The sequence below is a fragment of the Elgaria multicarinata genome, chromosome 1, assembly GCF_023053635.1.
Source record: "Elgaria multicarinata webbii isolate HBS135686 ecotype San Diego chromosome 1, rElgMul1.1.pri, whole genome shotgun sequence".
Taxonomy (NCBI): domain Eukaryota; kingdom Metazoa; phylum Chordata; class Lepidosauria; order Squamata; family Anguidae; genus Elgaria; species Elgaria multicarinata.
The window spans coordinates 64,893,046-64,910,067 of NC_086171.1; the positions used below are offsets into that span (position 1 = coordinate 64,893,046).

Sequence of the window (17,022 nt, forward strand, 5' to 3'; positions counted from 1 at the left end):
CTAATAAAGAGTTTTATCAAAATGCGTTGGGAACCAATTCTATTAGTGCAGCTGCCTTATTTGGTCCCTAAATTCACAACAGCCCTGTGAGGGACAAAGAAGACGTATGTCTTTTTTTATTATCGTTCTAAGTCAACCCCCACCCCCAGTGTTCCCAGTTCATATCAGTTCCCTGTATTTGCAATTTTTAGTGCAGGGGTGCTGAACCTCATGCTCGACTTGGGGTCCCAATCTAGTCCTCGGGTTTCCTGAGAGGGCCACAGACTCTTTTCACTCACCAGCTATGTGGGTTCCTGCCGTTTGTTCAGTGCCCCTCTCATTCTAAAAGGTAGAAATGCCTCTACTAAGGCTAAGTTAATGGCAATAAGAGCTTTAAGTTAAAATATGCTAGCATTTGGCCCCGCCCCTTTTGGCCTACCATTGGAGTGTGGCTCCCAAGAACAAAATGGAATTTGGCCCTCAAGCTGAAAGAGGTTCAACTCCCTTGCTCTAGTGCAAAATTAAACCATTTGGTATAATATAAATTGTAGGTATGGCTCCCCTGATTTGGACTGGCAAAAAAACACTGTGTATGTGGGGGAAAGATTAAAGCCCCAATCCTAGGGCCTTATCCAGATCAGCACCCCTGCATTTACTTTATTTATTTATTTATTTATTGCATTTTTATACAGCCCAATAGCCGAAGCTCTCTGGGCGGTTCACAAAAATTAAAACCATTCAAAGTATAAAACAACAGTATAAAAACATGATATAAAAGCACAACCAGAGTAAACAGAAGAACAAAGGACGTAGCTGCTTTCTATGAAGTCTGCTTTCACCCTTAATTAGGCTTAGTTATCTTTGGCCATTAGTTCAGCGTAGTTAGGCTGAGAGATGGGGATTGGCCCAAGATTATCAATGAGCTTCATGGCTGAGTGGGAATTTGAACCTAGGTCTCTCCAGGCCTAGTCTCATGTTCTAACCACCATAGTGCACTGCCTCTTCAATAGGATGTATTTGGCAACGATTCCTATTTCATGTGAACATACGAACTGTATTAAGGATTATTGTTCCTAGTACAGGAGTACAGCCGTGCAGAGATGGTATCTAAAACCTTTAATTACCCCCAGCATTAATTACTAGTGTGCCTCTTAGGCACTGATATATTACTCTTGGACTCTTCTTCAGTTTAAAACCTTGTTAAGTATGGATTTTAAAAAATCCTACGAGGTTGACAACTATTTATCTAAACTTCTGCATCAATACCAAACAGCTATTCTGTTGTTAAGTAAGAGTTTTTGCTAAGTTGCTGTCATTTAGACTCTTAATACATAGAATCATAGAATAGCAGAGTTGGGAGGGTCCTATAAGGACATCGAGTCCAACCCCGTGCTCAATGCAGGAATCCACCCTAAAGCATCCCTGACAGATGGTTGTCCAGCTGCCTCTTGAAGGCCTCTCGTGTGGGAGAGCCCACAATCTCCATAGGTAACAGATTCCATTGTCGTACTGCTCTAACAGTCAGGAAGTTTTTCCTGATGTCCAGCTGGAATCTGGCTTCCTTTAACTTGAGCCTGTTATTCCGTGTCCTGCACTCTGGGATGATTGAGAAGGCATCCTGGCCCTCCTCTGTGTGACAATGTTTCAAGTATTTGAAGAATAATAGGAAAGTACCTTGTAGCTTCAGAGTTGTGCGTGACAGGCCCCACCCCAGCCTCCATGCCATATAGAAAACTTCTTTTTGAAACTGGTGTGTGTGTGTGTGTGTGTGTGTGTGTGTGTGTGTGTGTGTGTGTGTGAGAGAGAGAGAGAGAGAGAGAGAGAGAGAGAGTCCTGTTCAAAGGGAGGGGGAAAGTCAAAAATTATCATGGCCCAGGCAAGCCCTTGGATATATCTTGTGTATAGGATGGCCACTTATGAATCACCAAAAAAAGATGAAATGTATTGCCCAAAAAGAGGAAAAAAGAATACACCAATTTGAATACAATTTGCATGTGCTGATTTATGTGTATAGATGCATCAATACCAAACAGCTATTCTGTTGTTAAGTAAGAGTTTTTGCTAAGTTGCTGTCATTTAGACTCTTAATACATAGAATCATAGAATAGCAGAGTTGGGAGGGTCCTATAAGGCCATCGAGTCCAACCCCGTGCTCAATGCAGGAATCCACCCTAAAGCATCCCTGACAGATGGTTGTCCAGCTGCCTCTTGAAGGCCTCTAGTGTGGGAGAGCCCACAACCTCCATAGGTAACTGATTCCATTGTCGTACTGCTCTAACAGTCAGAAAGTTTTTCCTGATGTCCAGCTGGAATCTGGCTTCCTTTAACTTGAGCCTGTTATTCCATGTCCTGCACTCTGGAAGGATCGAGAAGGGATCCTGGCCCTCCTCTATGTGACAACCTTTTAAGTATTTGAAGAAACTAATACCTTGGTTTCATTTTAATTGGTGTCCAATTAGGCTGCTTTTTTTTTTTAGTGATTTTCTTAAAAAAATGTTTTTAATATGGAGGAGGGGGAGCTTGAAACACCATAGAACACTCTATCCCTTATTTGTATAACAGGTTTACATATTTTTGGTATCTCTTTGGGGTAGGTTATAACCCCAAATAGGAGGATTCAAAAGATGCTATTTTGGGAAGAAAGGGATGCATGTGAATATAATAAATTCTTATTTTAGTTGGATACTTTGGGGAACATCAATTTCATTTGGAACAGTAATGTGCTCAGAACAGGAGGAGTTGCAACGTGTACATTGTTTATTCCAACTAGAACATGCCACCTATATTGGTGGACTTGTATATTGGAGATACGGGGGATTTCCTCTTCCCAGTACTGGCACCACCTCTAGGGAAATTGCTCTTTCACTGGGTAATTCCACCTATGGGGTTTCTTATTTATAGCAAATGCTTATATTTCTGGGCCTAAGAAACTCTCTGCCACTGTAACTTAGAATTCCACAAGCTGACCTTTTTTTTGCTGCCACCATTTTTGTTAGAATACTTTAAAACCTACACTAGAGATAATATGAACTATTAAACACATACTTTTTAAAGGGATATTTTGTACATAAAGGATTACTAATATTTACTTTGGGGTTTTCAAAAGACTGCTTAGTGACCGTTCTTAAGGACTCAAGAGACATTGTTGCTGTTATAAGCTTCTAAAGACTTATTTTACCTCAGGCCAAATGCCCTAAATCTCCACCCATGACAAAAACTTTCACAACCAGGTCCAAGTCTTGGGTATCGACTTCCTTGGGTACCAACAACTCCTCTGGTTGGTGTTCTGGCTGCTTGGACAGTTTATCTGAGTTTTTATTTCTTGCTTATATGACTTTCTTCTGGCAAGATCTTAGGACAACTTCCTGGCATAACACAGCCCCCTGCTTCCTATACCTAATCTTCACCAGCTATGTATGGTTATCCCGCAGAGAAGGAGTAGCTTAACATCCAGACCTTAGCTGTTCATGTTTTTCCTTATCTTTTTCCTAGTCCTTCTAAAACACTACACACCAACCAGCAGACTTTCTCCCTCACTTTCTACAAACTAACTCCCAGCTGTCCTACCTTAACTACCCTGTTTCTAAGACACACTTCTAAGACACACTTCCCCTCCCCCCATATAAACATCTCTAAAAATGGGGTGCATCTTAGAATCATGAGTGTGTCTTAGGGTGTTTTTTTTTTCTGTTGGTGGTACTGAAATTAGTGTGCGTCTTACAATCGAAGAAATACGGTATCATTTTCCAATCTCTTTTCTACCTAGTTAGAATCCCAGACAATGAGAATTGAATTTACCTGATCCAGGCCTTGATGATAACCAAAATTGGCCTCAGGCCTACTCAGATACATTATTACCTCTCAGAATCCACACAAAGTTGTTGTTGTTGTTGTTATTATTATTATTATTATTATTTATTTATTTATTTATTTGTATCCTGCCTTTTGCCCAATGCTGGGCCTCAAGGCGGCCTTACAAAGTAAGCATTATATAATCACAATAGTTATATATAGGACGTTTCTTCACACACACACACACACACACTTATAAACAAGAGGAACACAGTCTTCCAGTCTTAAGTGTAGTTCTTTCCTAGATAATGCATACATTACATTCTGTTTAGCTGCTATATGTTCTGCCTTAAAACTAAACCTTTTCAGAATCCATGAGCATCTCAAAACAGAACATGTTTGTACCACCAACACGTCCCCACATAGGATTTTAATTTGCACAGTAGCTATGTAGTTGCTCCCAATCTGAAAAAAGCACATTCAATAGTCTTGCTGAGAGCAGTGTTCCCCATTGAAACTATACCTGATCCTATGATTTAAAAGGTCAGTGCAAACATTTCCCCTTCTCTCCTATGTTTAAATGAAGAACCAGCCTTGCTTCTACTGATTGGATGAATCCATTTCATGCACAAGATCCTTTCCTTCCTGAACACACTTCACCTTTAATACCCTTTTCTGAGACAAGCAACCTTCATGAGACTCAGTACTCTAGAGTCTTTCAGTTTCTCTTCATTAAACTTTCCCTCATTTTGGAACTCAAACTCTGCATCCATTTCCATGTTCTCAGATACTTCTGGGTCACCTACAAACCCTTGATCTGAACTTACACCTTTCTCACAATTTTGTATGTTATGATCATCTTTTCCTTAATCCCAGCAGTATTATGGTTGTTTACCTGAGGATTTCTAGTTTGACTACGTAGGTTTACATTAATACTAATGACAGAATCCATGATGTCTCTTCCTAGAATCAATGGGACGTACTGATCCTTTTTTAAAAAAACAATGTATATTATGTTTTAATTATGTATTTTATCATTTATTGTTGTTCCCCGCCTCGATCAAAATGGGGAGGCGGGCAAGAAATTATTATTATTATTATTATTATTATTATTATTATTATTATTATTCTAACCTCATGCAAACCTCTCCAACTTTTCCATTCCAGCGATAACCTAGCTACTGAGATATCAAATAGAATGTTGCACAAACTTATTACCTCAAATAGCTTTCCAGGTCCCATTACCAAGTCAGCAGTTATTAGTGATACAGATGCTCCCATGTCAGTTCTGTCCTTTACCTGATTTGGTTCTCTGCACATGGAGTTTATCTCCTCAGCATTTGTTATCACAAAGCCTCAAGTTTCAGCTTTTGTACCACTTCTTCTCCAGTCCTGTTTCCCATATTTACACTCTGTACCTCTTTACCGTTTTGTTCTGGCCTCTTTCTAGCCACAACCATAGCAACTCCTTTCCCTCCACTCAGGGGTAGTTACTTTTTGGTGAGGTGTTACTTTTTCACCAGGATAAAAAAACTTTCCCTTTTCTACAGGAAATTACTACCATAGCCCTCATGATTGAGAATCAGAAGGTCTACAATTTCTGCATCAGGGTTTCTGGTGCCCTATCCTTAACTTTGACCTTTATTTCTCTAGTGATTTGAAAATAAAACTGATCCAGACTGACCAATTCAATCATTTTCTCCAAAGTATCCACTTTGGGCCTTTTAACCATTTCCACAGCAGATCTTCCAGTTTAACTGCGAACTCCACCATAGACCCAGATCTCCCCAGCTGAACCGGTTAAAAACTTTTCCTAAACTGGTAGCATTTATAATCCATCTTCTTAAAATTGCAACCCCTTTTTCCTCTCACTTCAAATCAGAACTTTAAAACTTTTTTAGTCTTTCTCTCTGTCCCTGTGTAGTTCTAATAACTTCAGTCTCAGTGCTAGTGCCACCACCTATGGGGGATCTCCTTTCCTCACCTATGCGGAAGCTGCTCCTTCACTGGGCAATCCCACCTGTGGGAATTCTTGTTTTTAGCAAATGCTTATTTTTCAGGGCTTAAGGAACTCTTCACAGGAGGTCTGAATCAATGAAATCATACTGTGCATCAAACAATGGATAAGAATCCTAGGACAGATGTCCACTTGGATCAACAGAATCAAAAAGTCATTAAAGAGATTTCGGGTTGTCACCAAATGCACCTCTGGAGGTCTCAAAAGAGGGTCCTTTCCAGGAGGTATTAAGAACCAGGCAGACTTATATGGGAGAAGGCATTCTTTCAGGTAGCCTGGTCCCAAACTGTATAGGGCTTTATAGGACATAATAAATTCTGCCTGTAAAGACACATTGGATTTAATCTCTGTTCTGTTTTCTGTTCATAAGGTATGTTCATAATGTCTTGTTCTTTAAAAAAAGAAAAGAAAAGAAAAATATATCATGCACCACAGAAGTAAAGGTGACTTTATTGTCCTTATTTTGAAGATGATAATATCTCACCACTCTTTGCTTGATTCTGTGGTTGGTCTTATTTATTTCCATCCCCCCCACCCCCCTCATATTGCAGCCCAGCTCTGAGTTTCACATATCCTCCCACACCAGTATCCCTCCAGCAGATGCACCAACAAATCATCAGTCGTCAGCAAAGTTTGGGCTCAGCCTTTGGACACAGTCCTCCACTTCTCCATCCTGCTCCAACCTTTCCTACCCAGAGGCCTATTCCTGGCATCCCCAGCGTCTTGAATCCTGTCCAGGTCAGTTCGGGTCCATCGGAGTCCTCACAGGTAAGGGAACATAAGAGAAGGCTTCACACTCTGCTAATTTATTTCTTAAAGCTGACCACGTTGTCATGTTAGCGATTAATCACCACAGCCGCTGAGCAGATTGGCTAACAAGTACCTTGGGGCTGCAGTATATGCAATCTTTCGTTATAAATTACCCAGGGTGTATCATGGTTCGGGATTGATAGATTGTTTTCCATCCTTTATAAATATTTCAGCTATCATTCCAAACTCTGTGCTTTGGATCTTACCGTTTGAGAATGCTCACTCAAAAGGCATAGGAAGCAGTAACATGCTAAAGTAAAGGAATGAAATTCACATCCCACTGAAGTAAGTGGCACAAGCCCCATTGTTTTTACTGGCCCTGGATTGCACCCAAAAGCTGTGATCCAAAGAGGCCCATGCAAATGTGCAAAGCACTTTGATTGCAAGCAGAAGGAGACAGCTGATTCCCCCTTTTGGTTCCCTCCCCTCATGCCACACTGAATGCTCTTCCATATGGTCCTCAAACTTTCAGGAGCACAAAAACTTTCAGTTTTTGAGGGTTCAGAAGGAAGGGAGCAGCTGAAAAGCCCCACTGTGTGCCAGAATACTATATGCAGCCCCTCTGAATTCTAGCTGCACTCTAGTTGAATTCTGTTCCCCAAATCAGTATACATGGCATTTTGTTCCATACGGAAGCACAAATTAAAGTTCACATCACTGAGAGTAGTAGGCTTGTACTGCCTTGAGCAAATCTAATTCCGAGTTACTATTTTGGTACTGTGGGTTCACTGCAACGTAGCTGAGTGAAAAATCTTGCCCACCCCAAAATTAAGGGACTCGAACAGTACTAAGTATAATGATGTAGGCAAAACATATACAGGCATGATGGTGTATGGGTATTAAAACGAGAAGGGAAAAACACCCAAGATGCATACAATGCAATGAACACTGGATATATACTGAATATATTGTTTGCTTGTTTCAGAAAATGTATATCTTGCCCTTTCACAGTAAAAACAACAACAACAACAGTGCTCAGGGTGGCTTATGTCATTTTAAAAAACAAAATAACAATATATCATAAAATATTAAAATATAGCATCCTGGCTACTGCAAATATGCAAACAATGCCATAATATAAGAAAGCTCTCATAGTTACACAATGTCCAGTCTTTGGTGATGGGCTGGCCCATTAGTCTACATAGGAAAGTTTTAGTCATGAGCACGGTTAGGAACACAGGAAACTACCTTATTATGACCTAGTTCACATGATATAGCATGGGTATTTGTGGATTATTTAACCCATGATGACCTGTAATGTCCATGGGCACCCCTTGCATATCCAAGCCCTGCTTAGTGGTTTTGTGTTGTGCGAACCCAGCAAGGGTAGGTTAGGTGAGGATTAAACAACCCTCGTAAACCCAGTGCTCCCTGGGTTCGCACAACACAATAATCCCTGAGCAGGGGTTGGATATGCAATATAGTGACTGCACATGCCCCCACGTGTGGGTTAATAACCCACACTGAGTTGTCGTGTTGTACGAACCAGCCCAGACCATGGGTCCATCTAGCCCAGTATTGTCGATACTCTCCAGAATTTCAGGCAGGAATTTTTCCAGACCTACCTGAAGGGAATTTCTGCCATGCAAAGTAGTGCTCTGCCACTGAACCACAGCCCCTCCTATTGAAGCAATTGCTAATCCAGTGTTGGTTTTTCAAAACTAAAGGCATTAAGGGGCCAGTTTGTGGTACGCGTTCCACCAAGGCAAACACACAATTCCTCTCATTGGTTCACATCGATTTGTCTTGCATGTGCATCTTACAGTTCCTATAATAAAAAGAGGGCATTAAAAAGACTTCCTTGATCCCAGAAAACTCAATTCAGACATTGAACTACAGGGCAGTTGTGCACCAGATAAAACTAACTGGCCAAATTAAGTTGCTCAGAAGGATCTGCATGTATCTGTATCTGAAGGTGTGTATCTGGGTCTCAGCCTAATTGTGTCTTTTCGGGTACAAATATGTGCAGCAGAGCAAACCCACGAGTGAGTCTGCGGTCAGCAGTACAGGGGACCCGATGCATAACAAGCGTTCAAAGATCAAACCAGACGATGACCTCCCCAGCCCAGGTGCAGGAAGCATGCAGGTATTCTACAGATATTCTTTTTCTCTTATCTTATAATCCAGGGATTGGCACCTTTGGGAGGTCCAGAGGTCATTTTTGTCCCTTTGCTCTATGGGGTGCCTGCATTTTTTTAATGTTACTTTTTTTAAAAAGCAGTTAGTGCTACGGAGTGCCAAACAAGTCAAAGCTAATTTGTTTTGAAGCTAAATTCAACCCATTTAGCACTCTGTAGCCCCAACACAGCCAGTGTAGGAAAACAAAAAACGTTTTTTTGTATTGTGTTTTTTGTTTTGTTTTGCTGCTGCTGCTGCTGAATTCAACAACCCTTTGGAGGCATGTTGGGACTTCTGTGGCTTTGGTCTCACTGCACATGCTGTGCACGTGGGCTAATCCTACTAGACCATACATATAATTCATCACAGGCAGCTACTCTTTGCTTGGCCCTGAAAAGCTGAGCCCTGCAATTTTGAACCTAATGACCAGCAGTCCATAATAGTATTATGGTCTAGAATGACTGATGTTTTGTGTATGTGTGCATGTGTGTGCATGCATGCATGTGTGTGCACATGCACACACGTGTACAAATCCTGAGCCACTCCAATAAGGCTTCTTTCCTGTTTTTCACTCTGACATACACAGGGCTAAACTTTTTATAAGTAAGGACATTCTAGAGGTAGTAAAGCAGCCTCCCTCAGTCTGGTGCCCTCCAGATGTTTTAGACCAACTCCCATCAACCCCAGCCACCTTGGACAACAGTCAGAAAAGCTGGAAGTTGTAGTCCAAAATTTCTGGAGGGCACCAGCATGGGAAAGTCTGAGTCATGGCAACATGAGCACCTGCTGAGGGCAGATTGCAACTACTTGGTAGTTTGACATCCATGGTTTCTGGAATGCCATTTCCATTTCTGGCCAGTCTTCTGAGCATCATGGTGCCAACACTTGCAGCTATCTGATGGTTGTTCCTCTGAAACAGAGCCACCTGTGCCCAAGATGATTGTCCTGTTAGCATATAAATCGGGCTTAGACTGGGTCACAGGACTTCCCAAATAATCCTGTACTGGGCTTTTATTATCCTCATTTCAAATGTTGGGAACTGAGGCTTCCATCCATCCATGGCAGAATTATCATCTGAATCTAGGAACTGAAAGTCCAAGGAGGACAACAAAGGCATTTATATTCAGGTTTTTTCAAAGGGGTTAAAGAGCATATGGAGTCAGCCCTACAAACACGGTCCATCTCCCAGTCTTTCGTCTTTTTTCCCATTCTTTGAGATTTTGGATTTTACCTACAGCTCATTGAATGAACTGATACAACCTCTATGAGGTTTACCCCAAACATTTTCTGTTAGTTTCGAAGCTTGGTGACTATTTATTTATTTATTTATTTATTTAGGCCTATCCAGTGGAATTTTAGGATGCTTTTAATATGCTTTTAGGAATTTTTTTAAAGAAGTTTTAACAATGAATACTATGTTTTTAATCAGCATTTTATGTATTTTATACTTACTGTTGTTCCCCGCCTCAATCAAAATGAAGAGGCGGGTAAGAAATAAAATTATTATTATTATTATTATTATTATTATTATTATTATTATTATTATTATTATTATTATTCTCCCCCCTCCCCCCAGGAACCACCCGAAGGAATGACCTTAGTGAAAGAAGAAGGGGACAAAGATGAAAGCAAGCAAGAGCCTGAAGTGGTTTACGAGACAAACTGCCATTGGGAAGGCTGCTCACGAGAGTTTGACACGCAGGAGCAGCTAGTGCATGTAAGTTAATGGCATTCAGGAACCAGGTTTGAAAACTACGCGACCTTTTCTTCAGGGTCAGGTTCTCTGACCCTTTGCTGACTCAAGTTTCTTTGCGAACAGCATTGCCGACTGGAGAGGGGCTTATGAGTTTCTGCGAATAAAGCAAAACTCCGAGCTATAGCGTTTGACCTGTTCAGTCAGCTAAAGCTTAGTGTAAAATTCAATAAAGTCTTCAATAGAGAGTGTAATGGCTCTGATCCTGTAAGCCACAAAATACTGTTTTGAATCAGAGGCTTTGATAGTTATTGAGTAATAGTAAGCTGGACATGAGTTATTATTAACCTCTTGCCAAGTTTGATTCCTCCACCCCTTTCAAATGGGGGCTGTGACAATAGAAAAGGGAGATGGAGAAATTGCCCCCCACAACCCTAAAGATTTGTGGTGCATTTTATGTATCAATTTTCTGTTGTGTGTGTAAGCTGAAGTGGATTACTTGGAGAATAAGATTATATTGTGTTCCTGCAATTCCCATGAATGGAGGCAAAACTAGATCGCATTTGACTGGTGGGAGAGAAAATACTAGCAATTTAAACTAAAATAGTTATGAATGATACTTTTGGTTCCCTCTTTCCTGGCATCCCCCATAATATATATCTTGCATGTCAGGTGTAGTTTGCCACTGTGGCCTTAGCTAGACCTAAGGTTTATCCCAGGATTGTCCCTGTTCATGTAAATGACACACAGGGGATCCCAGGAGCAGGCAGGGACGATCCCGGGATAAACCTTAGGTCTAGCTAAGGCCTTGGTCTAACTTAGCTAATAGGATTTCTGCAGGCTAAATAGCAACAGGCGTGCCACCTTGAGATCCTTGGAGAAAAAGTAGCTTAGAAATGTGATAAATTCCAGTGAAAATCCTTACTGGGCTCTAAATCTCAATGGGTGGCTTTGGGCACTTGGCCCTCACAGGGTTGTTGTGAGAGATGCAAATGTAACAGAAAACAATACATTACTGCAAGTCATTAAAACAAATGTTGGGGCTGGGCTGGACTGGGCTGGGCTGGATAAAAGCATAATTCTATTGCTTGACTTGTATGCTATATACAATTATGGCTCCACTGAAGCTTTTGACAAATTAAATAAATAAAATTAATTAATAAATCCAGATACAGTACAATCCGATGCATGTCTACTCAGAAGTTGACAACGCAGAGTGCAGTGGGGCTTATTCCCAGATACGTGTGTATCGTTCAGTATCACTATTTTAGTTATCTAGCAGCTTTTACCTGGGAAACTTACATTATAGTATGCACGTTACCTTGAAAGTCGACATTCACCTGAGAAAGCTGGCTAACAGGTTACACTTTGTGAATGGTAGAACAAAATTTCCCCACTTCAGGGATATATTCAAGTGAATACTGATACTCCTTTCACTGGTACATTGCTGACATTTTGGATATTCACTAAATTTGCCAGGAATTGTAAGCATTTACATGAATGTATCAACATTCACCACATTCAGCTAACTCCACAATTTATTTATTTATTTATTTATTTATTACATTTCTATACCGCCCAATAGCCGGAGCTCTCTGGGCGGTTCACAAAAATTAAAAACCATTCAAAGGGCAGGTTCACATGTAACCCCTGGGTTGTCAGAGTCAAGTAGCAGATGTGCTGCCTGCAGCATGCCCACTTCTTCCTTTTTTACTCACCAACCCACGAGCGGCTCCTTTGCAGGTTGCTGAGCGTAATGTGTAAATCTGGGCCATTGGGTTGTTTAGGGGCTAAACAATCCAACAGTTAACAAACTATGGGTCAACTGCTGGGCAGCACACCTACTCTCTCCCATCCATGCGAAACAGCCCATGTGTTGTTGAACTCTTGGGCTGTCATTGTGTGAGAATCAGGTCATTATGTGCAAGCTGTAATACCATTTTTAAAAATAAATAAAAGCAAAGAGAGGAGAATTCAGAGTGGTGAAATGGTGGGGAGTGGGGCCCTTAACCCTTTGCTCTACCTGCTGTTTCTCAGCTCCAAGTCTTCCTTTGCAGCAGCTTCCTCTCAGCCCGCTGTGGCATGGTTCCAAATATGTGTTTGCCTTCACGCCCTTCCTCCCCCATTTTTTCACCCCCTTCCAAAGCAGCTTTTCAGTAAGGAAACACATCTAGGACTAGTGGAATACACATTTTCATGTAATGCATAGTCTGGCCCTCACTGACTTCAGGAGGACTCTGCTCATTACTTACCTTAATACGTAAAGTGCTGTACAGTCTTTATCATGTTAATCATAAAAGACACACTATAGTTTTAATTCAGTTTTATTGACTGCCTTGAAAACGTTTCTGGTGGGAAAAAACAGTACATAAACATTGTAAATACATAATAAATAAATGGTGGGTGATTAGCAAAGGCCGTGGCTGAAGCAAAATTGGGTCCTGTAGGCACCAGGCCATAACGGTATTTTACTGTTGTAAGCCACCTTGTGAGGGCCTCTGCCCTGAAAGGCAGCCAACAAATGTTTAAGAACAGAAGGAGTTCCCTGCTGGATCAGACCAAAGGTCCATCTAGTCCAGTACTTTGTTCACACAGTGGCCAACCAGCCATCAGCCAGGGACCAACAAGGCAGGACATGGTGCAACAGCACCCTCCCACCCATGTTCCCCAGCAACTGGTGCACACAGGCTTACTGCCTTGAATACTGGAGATATAAATAAATGAATAAATCCAAGCTGCCTTTGTAAATGAAAGACATTTAAGAGGTGAGTCATACCTCCTACCCTAGTGCAGGCTTATGTAAGCATCCAGTACTGCACTACCTGCTTACATAAATGACATTGCACTGGGGTAAACTATCTGTAGTGTAATGTCAATAGCACTTGCTGGTGCAATGGGTTTTCTCAGAAAAACTTGGCACACCAGCAAGTGTTATTGGCGTTGTGATAGGGATAGTTTATGCCAGTACAGTGTCATTTATGTTAGCAGTAGTGCAGCGTTGGATGCCGCCCAATGGTATGACAACATATTAGTGAAACACTAGTTAACTATCTGACCCTAGAGCTGTGGTTTGTCAGACCGTGTCCCATGGAAGCTCATAAGGGACTCTTTGATACAAAGCATTATAATGGCAGATAAGCTGCCTTCCGTCACTGTTCTCTTGAAGGATGTTCTCAGTGGTGCACGGATGGGCCTAACCAGTGCTATGTGAAAACTGAATGTGCACTCTCGGGCTCCAGTGAATCCTCTCCAATGCGGAAAGGTTCTTTGGCAGGTGACCCAGTATATGAAGGGTTTCCCAAGGGTAAAAAGTTTGGAAAGCGCTGTTTTAAAATTAGCTCTATCTGCAGATGAGCAGAGTGTGGCAACTGCCATGCCAGTAACGTAAGTGGGGATGCTTTTTCTGCCACTGCCAGGATATGTCAGGTAATTCCATAGTTCGAATATCGACGATCAGACCACTGGCAATGATCATTCAGTGGGAGCGGATGGTATTTTCATTCATTGCTTCCCCTCTTTAAACAGCGTGCAGAAATGCAGGTTACGGAACCAGCAGTTATCAGTTCATCCTCAATAGATTTCCAGCCTGTCCCTTCCTGTGAATGGATAAATAAAATAAACATGCAGACCCATACAAGAAGGATCAACCCACCTAGGTAGCTTTGGACGCTGTAGCAATTTTCTGCAGCTGGTGCTTATTTTCAAGTGCCGCCTGCCGTTGAGAACTCCGGCTCAGTTAAAATGTTCACGATGCACGCTCTGAGAGGCAATGTGTTAAACTATTCAGATGGCCTGCCTTATTTATAGCACCTATCCGTCCTTTTCCCTCTACCACCACCCCCGCCCCTGCCACCAGCCTCCCTCTCCTTTACAGTTAATAGAAAGATTCATGATTCTTCATGGTTGTCTATCTAGTGTCTGACAGCGCTGACTCCCCTTGCTAAAGCAACTCACTATCTATAATTGATATCCTTCTAAGGAATGGGGTGCTGACTGCAATTGAAGGGCTTTGCTGAAAGCTCTTAAATCCTGACAAGTTCTGCCCTTGTTCTGGTTCAGTCGCTGAGCTACACTGCTGGAATTCCAGGGTTATTTGAACTTTGTGCAAAAGGGATGCATGTGTTTCACATTAGCAAATCACAAAGTTGGAGAGCAGAACTATGACCTGGACTGCTGGGTTTCCTGCCAGTCTCATTTACAATGCACGGAACTCCTAAAAAGATTACCTACTTGCATTACCATTTGAAATTCTTTTTCTTTCTTTCTTTCTTTCTTTCTTTCTTTCTTTCTTTCTTTCTTTCTTTCAGCTTCCCCTACCTTCAACAAAAAAGACCTTATTTATTTTTCAGACTTAGTTTGCAGCTGGACCCTTTATCATTCTACTCTTTAAATAATTTCTCTGCCCAGAAGATACTATAATTGGGCTGAGCAATGTGCAAGTTTGTTTTAAATATGTGATAAATTTACTCCTGCACCCAGAAGCTAATAAGATACTGTATATTCCACGCTTTCCCTTAAGTCTTATTTTTGTTGAACCACAGCCTCCCCCCCCCCCCCACTCGTCCTCCAGTTATCTGTTAAATTTGAAGAAAGACAAAAAGTACTAGAAAGAGGGGAGGTTAGACATCGAGATAAGTGGTTGTTTAGGAAAACCATCCCCAGAAGATAAAAAAGACTAAAGTTATTATTAAGTATGAATGCAATGGCAATCAGAAAATTGAAGGAGTGCCTTATTTCTTTGCTGTTCCTGTGCAGGTTTTGTGATAACTATTATTTATTTAAAAATACATTTGAATATGCATTATTCAAAAAGACTCTAAATTTATTTTTTTGGGAGGGAGGGGTTTATATTGATTTTATGGCAGAAAATTCCTGTCTTTGATGAGAGCTGGATTGCATTGTAGCTAAGACCAGAAGAGCAATAATTACATGACAAAACTACAGATTTGAAGGGTTTGCTTTTCTGAAGTGACTTCAACAGAGAGATTGAGTGGCCCTAACTCAGCTGTAATTGTGCTTTGTTGCCTGAACGTAGTGATTCTGGATGACGATGCACATTTCTATCCACATCGGATACATCCATGCCATTCAATGGGGTTTGGATGAGAATTTAATTGTGCATTCATATCTATTGTGCCTACAAATATTGCTTACTGGATTGTTAAGGCCGGATTGGTGTGAACTTCCATTTTTGATGTATTTCTATTAGAGCTGTATCCCAGGAAAAGAAATTGTAGTAGATTGATCATATGAATTTTAGTAGTCAATTAGTCATTTGATTTAATTTATATATGGGTAAAAGCAACAGTTCTGAAACAAGGAGCAATATTACTTCCTCGTTAGGTGATGTCTATGTGCCCCGTAACGTGATCTTAGAAAGAGGCATTTGTTCCTGTGTGAGGAAGATGGGAATGTTTTTCTTAAGATGGTGCTTGTCATCTGCATTTTTTATGAGTAATTGTATTATATGTTATATTGATATCTATCTATCTGCTGCCAGATTAATCAAGGGCAACTTTTTAATTGACTTTTAAAAACTTATTAATCAAGATTGTATCTCCCTTTTTTTTAGCCGAGTAATCACCAGTGCTATATTCTAAATGCTACTAGCTGTAATGTTTGTTTGTTTGTTAAAAAAAAATTGATTCTCAGGCACTGAAACTTGATTTGCACAAAGCCAAAATCCAACACAGCATTTAGATGGGTGTGGCGTCATCTACTACTGTATATTGTCCCAGATCCTGCTAACCATTGCTTGGCAATAGACCTGAGATTGGTGCTGTGTTGTGCCAACTTCAGGCAGGCTGATTTAGCCATGAAAAAGTACTTCAGGACTCGGTGATAGTGTCTGTGATGAACTTATATCAAAGCAAGTTGCTTGGTTTGATGGCAAAAACAGAAAAGGGAGGTGAACTTAGTGAACCTCTCTTAGCATTAAAAAAAAAAAAGGAAAGCATTGTTCAAACCTTCCCCTAAGGAGCTAAAGTCATCCAGGTGCCTAAGGGCCAAACTAGACATATCTGGGGGAAATAATGTCACTGTTGGGGGGCAACCGGATTGGGAACATCATGCACAGGGAGCGAAAAGTAATTCTCCCCCCTGTGCCACATTGCAACCCACAGCCCCACCCCAAGCTTCTATTTGCCCAGGGAGGGAAACTCCCTCAGCACTCCTCTTCCTTGTCCTACTCTCTGTGGCTTCTCACCTGGTACACTCCCTACACTTTTGGACAGGCATTGTGGAGAAGGAGGCACTTGCCTCCTCAGGTGAATCCAATTTGAGGGAAGGTGACTGTGATGGTCCTGCTGGCCTGAGTTTTCGAGGCCTTCAGCCTCAGTTTCATCATCAAGAACGTGGTAGTGTTCCTCAGCTGGCTGTGAAACAGCCCGAGACTTGACTAGCTCATCCTCTACTGTACCTGAGCCTTGGCTGAGGCTGGAGCCACAACATGACCTTGGTCCTGAACCTTTTTTCTTTTTTAAAAAACGAAATGAAACAAATAATGTGAAATGCATTCATGCATTTCCCACGTTGTTTACTTTGGCCCTCAGAATACTGATTTTCATTCTGCAGGCAGGCAGAGAGAGTCCTCCATCTGCATTGGAGCTCAGCA

At 41.3% G+C, this 17,022-nt stretch overlaps 1 protein-coding gene across 1 annotated transcript in view; it reads left to right on the forward strand.

Annotated features, from left to right (window-relative positions):
• GLI3 (GLI family zinc finger 3) overlaps positions 1-17,022 on the forward strand; it is a 258,888-nt gene that overhangs the window by 196,762 nt on the left and 45,104 nt on the right. Inside the window, exons 8-10 of the mRNA XM_063129442.1 lie at positions 6,340-6,556; positions 8,568-8,684; positions 10,293-10,433. Of these exons, the coding sequence (XP_062985512.1) occupies positions 6,340-6,556; positions 8,568-8,684; positions 10,293-10,433 (475 nt within the window). The remainder of the gene's footprint in view (positions 1-6,339; positions 6,557-8,567; positions 8,685-10,292; positions 10,434-17,022) is intronic.